Source organism: Primulina eburnea, chromosome 6, assembly GCF_022965805.1.
Source record: "Primulina eburnea isolate SZY01 chromosome 6, ASM2296580v1, whole genome shotgun sequence".
In the NCBI taxonomy this organism is placed as follows: domain Eukaryota; kingdom Viridiplantae; phylum Streptophyta; class Magnoliopsida; order Lamiales; family Gesneriaceae; genus Primulina; species Primulina eburnea.
Window position 1 is genome coordinate 1,286,010 of NC_133106.1, and position 11,297 is coordinate 1,297,306.

General features: G+C 35.6%; 2 protein-coding genes across 2 annotated transcripts; one reads left to right on the forward strand and one right to left on the reverse strand.

Moving 5' to 3' along the window:
• The first annotated feature begins 4,417 nt into the window (after positions 1-4,417).
• On the forward strand, positions 4,418-6,516 carry LOC140833724 (protein ANTAGONIST OF LIKE HETEROCHROMATIN PROTEIN 1-like). The gene is given in 3 exon segments (XM_073198071.1): positions 4,418-4,636; positions 5,346-6,068; positions 6,071-6,516. Coding segments are annotated over 3 exon segments (1,242 nt in total). The 5' UTR covers positions 4,418-4,467; the 3' UTR covers positions 6,421-6,516.
• Positions 6,517-6,789: 273 nt separating this feature from the next.
• Positions 6,790-8,031, reverse strand: LOC140833290 (uncharacterized). Its single transcript, XM_073197666.1, has 2 exons — positions 7,797-8,031; positions 6,790-7,328 (listed from the first exon to the last, which is right to left on the reverse strand). Exons 1-2 carry the CDS (start codon positions 7,927-7,929, stop codon positions 6,946-6,948), a joined length of 516 nt encoding a protein of 171 aa, XP_073053767.1. The 5' UTR covers positions 7,930-8,031; the 3' UTR covers positions 6,790-6,945.
• Between the last annotated feature and the right edge of the window lie 3,266 nt (positions 8,032-11,297).

Genomic DNA, 11,297 nt, shown 5'->3' on the forward strand with positions numbered 1-11,297 from the left:
GATTATCATGTTTATATACGTGCAGAAACATGATTTTCAGAAAAAATTCTAACACAAAGTGCATGTTGATTTTAATTTTAGAATTAAAGATGAATTATTTCATAGAGAATAATAAATTACATGCAATAAACCATGCAACTTTTGGCATGGATGATAATAATAAACTATGCAACCTTTGGCATGGAGAAAATAAATTACATGCAGTAAACCATGCAACCTCTGGCATGGAGGAGGAAGACCTAAATTCACATTGGTGCCTATAAATAGTGACAAAGGGATGAGTGAAATCACACCAAAAGAATACCGAAAGTTCGATCGACATATGTTATTTCTTTGATTTGCTAAATGATATTTGAAAGCATGTTTGAGAAACATAAGGCACTGTTATGATTCTCATTTGAAATGGTTAGGATACGATACATATATATGCATTTGTTATCAACTATGATCGATCAGCCCCTACTTTCTAAATATTTACCCAAACACTCACCACTTACTTCCTCCCCTCAAATAAGAATAAGGAACAAATTGAGGAAGAAGAACAAGAATATTTCCGGGGATGGTGAAGATGTCAATTCGTAACGAGACAAGTCATGTTATTTCGCTTTTTTTACACTTCCGTATTTCTTCAAGTTTTGTAAAGACATTGATATGATTTATGAAATAGACTGGTTTTAGATATTTGATTACTACGATGCTTGTTTTTAATAGTCATGTGATTTTTGAAAACGCCAAATTTTTCACATCTCAGTCTTAGGACGTGACATTTTAGTGGTATCATAGTCCACCAGATTCATAATCTAGATGGGATTTAAGTTTGCAAAGAAAGTGCTAAGATTTGTTAAAATTTAGGCAAAATACGAAAATCTGGCGCCTCAGCGGCATTAGGAGGCGCAAGAAATTTGAGAAACCGACTGCCAACCTTCGATGGAAACTCTGATCCAGATGCGGGTCAGAATTGGCTCATGATTGTTGAGACCCAGTTGCGACTACTTGAAGTTGCGGAAGAACTTAAAGTATACGTTGTCACTCCATTCTGGAAAAGAAATCCAGTAAATGAAGGAAACATCACAAGCTATGTGTCACTTGGGCCCAGTTTTGAGAAGCTTTCTTTAGGCAGTCTTATCCAGCTGAGATTAGATTAAAGAAGTTAAGAGAGTTTTGAAATTTCACTCAAGCTTCAGATATGACTGAAGTAAAATATAACGTAAAGTTCAAATCTCTTGGAACTTATGCCCCAATCATCATGTTGGGTGAACCTATGAAGATGCATAATTTCAAGAAGGGTTTGAACAGCCGGATTTAGTCTGCTCTAGCAGTTTACAAACCCACAAGTTTCAAAGATCTAATGGGAGAGGCCATTAATGCAGAGAAGTCCTTTCTCTAGACATTCTTTGCAAGGCAAGCAGCCATTAAAGAAGCCCAACCAATCAAGTGGAACATTCAAGAGAACCTTTTCCCCATCAAATCTGATCTCTTCAAGCATGAGGCCATGCCTTACTTGTAATATACAACTTGTCGGGGAATGCTATAGAAAGACCAAAACATGGTTCAACATTGGAAGCTGAGACACAGAATTCCGGATTTCACTGAACCAAAGAAGAATTTTGGAACAAGCAATGATGCCTTGCCTAACAAGCCAAATGAGAGAAAGTCTAATGCATGACGCAAATGATATGGTGGCAGGAAAAATTCTGGTCAACGATTTGCCTACTTATACGTTTTTTGATTGTGGTGCCACATATTCATTTATTTCTAAAAGGTTTACCAAGAAATTAGGGGGTTACAACTTTAGTTCTTGTTGAATCTTTTAGAATAGCAACTCCTACTAGCAATTATTTTCAAACCTACGGGATACATCAAAACTGCAAGATTATTAACAATACACACATTTTTCTGGTGGATTTAGATGTCATTCTAGGGATGTAGTGGTTATTAAAGAACCATCCTTTAGTAGATCATCGATCAAAGATTGTCAAAATTCGAACTCCAAACCAAGAGGAGATAGTATACCATGGTAAGACCAAGGAACGAAAGTCTCTTCTTTCTGCTTCTCAAACTTGGAAAGCCATGAAAGCTGGCGAAAAGGTTTACCCAGAAATGATGAAAAGTTCTCGACCAATTTCAAAATATTTGGGAAAATTCCGGCCAAGTGATTTCCTTCCACCACCGTGGCGCCGACGCTACATCGTCACCGGATTTTGAAAATTCGGAGACTATAGTTTCAACACACAAGTCGTTTGGATTTTCTAGTGCAAACCAAACGAGAAAAATAGTCTGTGATGGTGGACTTAATTAGATTATAAAAGAGAAGATCTATTCGTATGGATTTACAAGAAGGGCTATATCTGCCTAAACACCGGAATAGTTTAGAGTCTAGCGTTGAGAACGCGATGTATAATTCTAAACGCCCTATGAATGAAGTTTTAAACACATGAAATCCAATTAAAAAAATTTAAACTTCCGATGTGTTTTGGGTGCGAGAGTACGATGTCCCAACAATAAGACCGTTGATTTTTTGGTCTCTGCAGCACTAAAGTATTATAGAGGATACAAAACTATTTTGACTCCTCCTGTAGCCAGCTGCAGACCTACAAAATATCAATGAAGAAGTCAAAGATGAGACTTGACTCTTGTGGAAGAATAGTAGTATGTCAGTTGGTCAGGATTTGATTTCCCTTCTCACTGAAAAATGCATAATGGAATGAATTTATTTCATTTAATTTTAAATTGAGATGGAGGAAAGTGTAAATAAAATGGGGTATTTCAGGATTTTTAAACTATGCAAGATTTTATTGTAAGCGTTTAGCAAAATTTAAAAATATAGTTTTAAGATGCACTATATTAATATAATTCGTAGAAAGAAACCTTATCCCGGATCTGAAAGATGATCAATTTTTTTGGTTGTTGTTTAGCAGGCACGTTAATTTCAATTTTGATGTTGTTTCTTGATTTTCTCTGTTTATTATACATCCTTGCTCCAGTAATCAAATTTTTGTTTGCCCTTAAAATTTTTTAAACTTTTTGCAAAAATTTTCGACCTAAAATTTGAGAAAATATTTTCGTCTAATTGCTGATGTAGTTATATTGCGGATTTTTGATCAGCTATGCTTGAGAAATAACCGGTTGCTTAGCAATAATTAATTTTTTGGGCTCGTTGTTTAGCAGGCACATGGTATTTTGATCCAATTGATTACTTGTTGATGTGACCCGGGTATAGTGGATGAATCGGGTCGGATGCTCCACCGAATCTACTATTAAGATGTTGGAAAAAATAAGAGCGAGGCGTCTGGATCAAAAGCTTGCTTCCCGGAATATATGTGAAGATCTGCAATCAAGAGAGTAACTACGTGAATGGGCGTCGAAAGGGTATCCGGTGTGACCACTCCGATGGTTAAGTCAGTGAAGGACTTGAACAAAAAACCAATGTAATCAAGTGATGGCTGTGAGATTGGTGTGGAAGATGAGTAGTAAATGCAAAATAAATGAGTGCATTCAATATCTGAATAAAGAGTAAATGCAAGGAGAGAATATGATATTTATAGTAAAGGTTGTAATGATGACATCGTTCTTGGTGCTGATCATTAAGTATAGTAGGGCGGCTGATTATACCCTATTGTTCTGACATGTCAAATCTTATACTAGTCACATCCAACCACCTGATTTTGTCAACCACTTGTATTAGTGTCAGAGATAGGTCAACCACATACACCTTACTTTGTCGGCGCCATTAAATCCAGCACTCATATAGAAGTGATTCAGATAGAATGTAACTCGGGAATTTACAAGAGAGCCCGGGCACCCAATAACCCGGGGAGGTTACGTCCCGGGTATTTCAATGGCCCGAACTTTTGACTGGCCTCTTCATATATTCTCCCTGTCAAGTCATACTCTCAATTTCACGGGCAGCTTGACCCAGGAATAGTCTATCCTTCTGACCTCGGGCATTATCCATGGTCCAGCTCCATGGCCCGGGACATCCCAAGCTGCCCGTGAAATTGAGAGTTATCCATGGTCCAGCTCCATGGCCCGGGACATCCCGAGCATTATCCATGACCCGAAACATCTCGGTGTATCACTTGTCTTCAAATTTCTGTGTTTATTTTTGCATATGTGATCACCTTCTATTTACAGAAAACAAATGGTACTACGTAAAACAATAAGACATCATATTAATTTAAAATTGAATTTAAATATATTTATATTCAATGCTCAGAAAACAGTCAATTAAAATGAAAATTAGGTAATATTGTTGTTTTGGGATTTAAAAGATGGAAATTTTTTGGAAAATAAAAATAAATAAAAAGCCATGTTTGGCAAATATCTAATAAATATAAATACCAAAATGGGCTGGGCATTGTACAATGTAAGCGGTCCGTGGGCCATTAAAATACCAATTCGTGCCCAGAATCAAAGTTTATACCAAATAATAATAACAGCCAGTGTTCGATTTCGATTCCAAGAGCTATGTCTCCTCCCAAGCAAAACATGAATTCTAACAAATTTCCCAAAAGCAAGAAGAAGAAAAAGAAAAACAAGAACAAGAGCAAGATCGTGAGCTCAGTTCCAGTCGACAATAAAGCCATTGATTCTGAATGGTGGGATGTTTTCTTGAAGAAGAACTCTTCCTCCCAAGGTACCTTTCTGTTTCTTCTTCATTTTCGTCCTATCCTTCAGGTTTTGTTTGATAGAAATACAGCTGCAAATTTCAAGTCAGTCTCGTGGACACCGTTTCTTATAATCTGTAGTAATCCTTCTTGGATCTGAAAGATTACATTTTTGGGAACCTCGTTTAGCAAGCTCTGTAATTCCAATTTTGATGTGGGTAGGTTCTTGATTTTCTCTGCCTTGATTCAGTAATTACATATGCTGAATAGTAATCTATGCACATTTTTGTTAATTTGTTACTGCGGGGAGTTATTGATAAAGAATCTGAAGCAAACATCCTACTTTTCCTTTCGAGTTGAGCTTTCATTTCGAATTTTTTGGGATGCATTGTGTGTTTCAGAATTTATCTTTAAACTCAGGAATAATTTGAGCTTTATTCGAACTTTAATCGGTCAATGGTTCTTTTACTCATTGTACATTCGTATTCTCTGTTCCTGTATGTCCCTTCAAATTAGATGCTATCTGATTGCCGAAAAAGAAAATTAACTCAGTTTTTTTTTTTTTTGCAAAAAAGAAGACTTTTAAGCCCTCAATATAGCTTAATCGCCTAATTTAGAACTTATTGTCAGTTGTATTTGCCTTTATTGTATTCAATGCATTTTCTATCGTGTAATTTTGTATATATGATTTTAAGATGAAATAATCTTTTATTTTATGTGGATAAGAATTATCTTTAGGTCCAAATGTGTCTCATGATGAGGAGGAACTTTTCAAGCATTTCTTCCGGTTATCCAAGAAAACTTTCGAGTACATATGCACATTGGTTAGAGAAGATCTTATCTCCAGACCTCCTTCTGGCCTCATCAACATCGAGGGAAGACTCCTAAGTGTCGAGAAGCAAGCTGCTATCGCATTGCGAAGATTGGCTTCTGGTGAATCCCAAGTCTCCGTTGGAGCTTCTTTTGGAGTTGGCCAGTCAACTGTTTCTCAAGTTACGTGGAGATTTATAGAGGCCATGGAAGATCGTGCCCGCCACCATCTCAGATGGCCTGACACGAGTAAAATGGAGAGAATAAAATCCGGTTTTGAATCATCTTCTGGGTTGCCTAATTGTTGTGGTGCGATAGATGCTACTCACATAGTGATGACTCTCCCAGCTGTTCAAACTTCAGACGATTGGTGCGATCAAGAGAACAATTACAGTATGTTTGTGCAAGGTGTTGTTGATTCTGAGATGCGGTTTTTGGACATTGTAACGGGGTGGCCTGGGGGCATGCCAGTTTCTAGATTGTTGAAGTGTTCTGGATTTTACAAACTTTGTGAAAGTGGCGCACGTTTGAACGGAAATGTGAAAGTATTATCTGATGGAGAGGAGATTAGAGAATATGTAGTTGGTGGAGCGAGTTACCCTCTACTTCCTTGGCTTGTAACGCCGTATAAAGATGATGAACACTCGGGGTCTGGATCTGAGCTCACACGTCTCTTGAAACTGCAAGATCTGCTGCTGTCAAGGCATTTTCGCAGCTGAAGGGTGGTTGGCGAATCCTTAACAAGGTTATGTGGAGACCGGATAAGAGGAAACTACCTAGTATTATCTTGGTCTGTTCTTTACTTCATAATATCATAATTGATTGTGGAGACAGATTGAGTTCAGATGTTTCTTTGTCTGGCTATCATGACTCTGATTATATGGGACAGATTTGTAAGCAAGTAAATCCGGCGGGAATAACAATTAGAGAAAACTTAGTGAAGCATCTGGGAGGCAGAAAACAAAGTATAGCACAGCCTTTTGCTGATGTTGCAACGAGCTGATTCTTTTGAGTTTCGTGCTGCTGTTTTCTTAATGGGGAATAATTAAATCTGATAATCGTGTTAAAAAAATTGTTTCATGATGCTTTCCCTTTAATTTAACTGTTTTTGCTTTATAGAACGCTACTTGCAGAGTCTTCAATCATAGACTCATAGTATTCCTGTTATTGTGTTCAAGAGGAATCATCAAAGACAGATTCGGCTGGGAAGTGAGGAGGGAAGATCGTCCAGATTAAAGTCTTAGAAAATTATATGACTTATTAAGAATTGATAATTCCAGTCCCATCTTCGCCCGAATATCATTTAAATCTGACAAGCCAAATGGTTAAAAAAATTAAAAATAATAATATAAAAGGCCACGCATAGGCGCACCCAAAATATATAACATTAGAGGTAAGAGGATGCTGCATTTACAAAGCCATAAGATGTGAATTCCAGATTATCAAACTGCCAAGAGCTAAACACAAAACCTCCAAACAGAAGTTTAACAGTAAAACAAGTTGGAAAACTAACAAGTACAAAGTATAATCAAGAATCAAAACCAGAGTAGATGCCGTGTTCTCTCAACATCCTCTTCTCTTCTTCAACATAATTCTTCCCTCTGCTTGCTTGACCAAGATCCCGCTTCCTCTTCTCTTTCTGCTGAAAAGAGAGATTCTTTTTATCTTTACATGTCTGCACGTCCACAAGCCCCTCCCCATAGGCAATTGATGCCCTTGTTTTCTGTCGTTCCTCCAAGGATTCTTCCTCCTCCTTAGTTCGAGTTTCTTTCCCTGTGGACCAAGTCCAGTCCTGTTCCTGCTCAGGCTCCTTAGGTGGTGGCACTTTCAAGACAGATAATCCTCCTTTATATCCATGTCGACTCAAAGCTTCAAAATCTATTCCTTTGCTCTTTTTCTTAACAGAATCCTCTGCAATTGGGAAACAAGTTCCAATGTCAGCCATCAACGGTACCTTACTTCCAATTTTTCTTCTAAATCATGCATAAGGATCGCGTTTTCTTCTAATTGACCTTATTCATTCATCCGTTTAGCAAGCAATGCTCTACAACATACATGGTTCTGATAGAGCAAGACCCAATTTGGGAAAATGCCACTCAAACAAAAAAGATTAATATCTTTCTTAAAATGTAACTTTCAACCAAATTACGTTCATAATGTCAACAAAATTGTGATCGTCACAACAAAGATTCATCAAATTTCCAGAATTACAGTTTCATTAACTACAATGCATCATGAAATTAGAATGAGATACGATGCTCAGGGAACCCTAAAAACCAGCAATGAACATTCCAGCTCAATCTGAAACCACGCAATCAACCTGAACTCAAAAGGTAATGGTAAAATCCAAGAAAACCCACGAATACTTGCAACACATACCTTTCGAAGCCTTCATCTTGGACGACTGATTCTTCTTCTCTCTAAGTTTAGATTTCGAGCTCCCATAATTATTATCGTCGGAAGAATCCGTATCATCGGCTTCCCCATCACTCCAACGCAAACCCCTCTTCATTATTCGGTGTGATATGGACGGCCTAGGGGATCACCGATTTAGGGCTTTTCGGGTGGTAGAAAATCTAACCTGTGGTTCAAAACTCTAAAGTAAATAGGCCTTTTAAAATCATATACACTTAAATTTGTTGAAAAATAATATTTAAAATATATGTGTTGAATATTTGAATGTTGAAAATAAAAATTAATAAATATTGAAAATAGTCTGTGATGATGTAGGTAATGATGAATTTATTTTTGGATTATTTGTAAAGAAAATTCTATAAATAGTCTCACCATTTGTGAAGAAATTCACAATTGAGTATAAAGAAAATATTATAAATTGTATAGTTTGGTAAATTTCGAGAGTTTGAGATTTTTACTTTTATCATAAATTTTTACTTTTTCACAACACGTTATCAACACGAAGCTCTAAAAATCCTTCATATTTTTCCAAGCTCCAAAACAAAAGAAAAAAATAACAAATTAATAATATTTATTTTACTGTTTATTTATTGTGTATATATTTAATATATAATATAATTTATTATATAATAAAAATAAATTTTTCAAAAACTTGTTATAAATCCTGGGAGGATATTAGACGACAACCCACACTCTCGGTAAGAGATACGAAAAGTATAAAAGCCTATAAGGTTTTTAAACAAAATAGTTTATGACACATCATTATAATAATGTGATATGATATACATAATTATTTAAACATGACTAATATTATATACACCATATTATTACCATAAAATTATACAAATACATATCTTTATTTTTTTGTACACAACAGTCATAAACGGCTAGTTTTTGTCCTATAATATGATCTCACAAACACATTCAATCACTCCAATTTTCTCTTATTTTCTAAAAATTATTCTTCATCAAATTTTTCGAAAAAAAAAGATGGCTTTCTCAAGATTATTTTTAATTATTTTGGTTATCATACTCATGAGTCTTGTATTTATTGGAGATTATCATCTTCGTGTGTTTTATTTATTTTTACGAATGATTGTACTTGTTGTTTATCCATTATTTTGTATTGCAATATTCATTAACTAATAAAATGCATCGTAATTTTTTAGTACCACCATGTCAAACTTGGTAAAGCTCGAATTCATCGCTTTTGATATTACGCGGAAAAAATTATATGCCATGAACTCTCGATGTAGAAATGTATCTTGAGTCATTGGGTCTACGCGAGACCATTAAAGAAAATGGTATATCTTCATCACAAGAAAAAGCAAAAGCCATGATATTTTTGCTTCGACATCTCGACGAGGGATTGAAATGTGAATATCTAATTGAAAAATATCGTTTGTGGAAGGGATTAAAAGAAAGATTTGAACAAATAAGAGAAGTTATACTTCCGACCGCCCGTCATGAATGGAATATGTTAAGATTCCAAGATTTAAGAAAGTCAGTGATTATAACTTCAGAGATGTATCGATAATCTCGCAGCTAAAATTTTGTGGACATGAGGTACAGAATCAGAAATGCTTGAAAAAACATTTTCCACGTTTCACGCATCAAATATAACTCTACAACAACAATATAGATTGCGTGAATTTGCGAGATATTCTGAACTCATCTCCTGTCTTCTTGTGGCGGAAAAGAACAACGAGCTGCTAATGAGAAATCATCAGTCCCGACCCACTGGATCATCAGCATTTCCAGAAGTAAATGCTGTAAGTAAAAATGAATTTAAACCTGGAAACCAAAATCAAATTCAAAGACAAGGTTTTGGTCGAGGTCGAGGTCGAGGTCGTGGTCGTGGTCGTGGACGTGGACGTGGAATTGGTCGTGGTCGTGGTTGAGGCCGTGGTTTTGAAAACAATAGAGATAGTATTTTTTATAACTCATCTTAAAAGGGCGTCACGAACCACCAACAGAAAAGGCATCATGAGAACATGAGTGTTAATGAAAATCACTCGAAAAGATTTGAAAGTTCTTGTTCCAGATGCGGCACTCCAGAACATTGGTCTCGTATTTGTGAGCCCCTGAGCACCTTTGCAAGGTCTATAAAGAATCGATAAAGAAGAAAGAAAAAGAGACCAACTTCACTGAACGCAGTGACCGTTTGAGTGATTCAACTCATTTTGATGCTGCTGATTTCTGAATGATTTCTCTGGAAATGATCAATATGTTGGTGGGATAGAAACGAACAATATTGATGCTCCAGATTTTCTCAATGATTTATCTAAAAATGACAATATAGTGGTAGAATATAATGTACAATAATTTATTTTTCATGTATTTATATAATAATGTTTTATTGTATAATTATGATATGTGCTATATTTACATATGTATTGTCAGTAATTTTTTTTCATTGCATATTTTTGAAGTTCAAATATGGAAATACCATGAACAATGCTAAACAAGGAAATAATCTCATGGAAGTTTGGCATACCTGATAGTGGTACAACGCACACTATTCTTCGAGATAAAAGATATTTCTTGGAACTAAAACCAACAAAAACAAATGTGAATACAATATCAAGTCCTGTAGACTTGATTAAAGGATGCGGTAAAGCATAATTTTTGTTACCAAATGGTACAAAATTTTTTATCAATGATGTTTTGTATTCACCACAATCGAAAAGAATTTGTTGAGTTTTAATGCTATATACTCTCATGGGTATGATACTCAAACAATGAATGAAGGGAATGAGAAATATATGTGTTTTACCACATTAATACAGATGAAAGAAAATATGTGATTGAAAAGCTATCAATGCTCCCTACTGGATTGCATTATACACATATAAGTCTCATTGAATCAAACATTGTAGTTGATAATTCTTCAATATTAACCAATTGACATGATCGATTAGGACATCCCTGGTTCAACATGATGCGAAGATTATAGAAAATACACATGGTCATTCGTTAAAGACCAGAGATCTTTCAGAATAATAAGTTTCAATGTAAAGCACGTTCTCTTGGAAAACTTATTATAAGACCATCACCAGTCAAAATCCAAACTGAATCACCAATGTTTCTTGAACGTATTCAAGGTGATATTTGTGGACCAATCCATCCACCATGTGGACCATTCAGATACTTTATGGTATTGATTGATGCATCCAGCAGATGGTAACATGTATGTTTATTGTCAACTCGAAATGTTGCATTTGCAAGATTACTTGCTCAAATAATAAAATTGAGGAATCAATTTTCCGATTATACAATCAAGAAAATTAGACTTGATAATGCTGGTGAATTTACTTCTCAGACTTTCATTGATGATTGTATCTCTATGGGAATCATTGTTGAGCATCCTGTTGCTCATGTACATACACTCATTGATTAAATGTCTGCAAATGATTGCTAGACCAATGATTATGAAAACAAAGCTCACTATCCTATATGGGGACA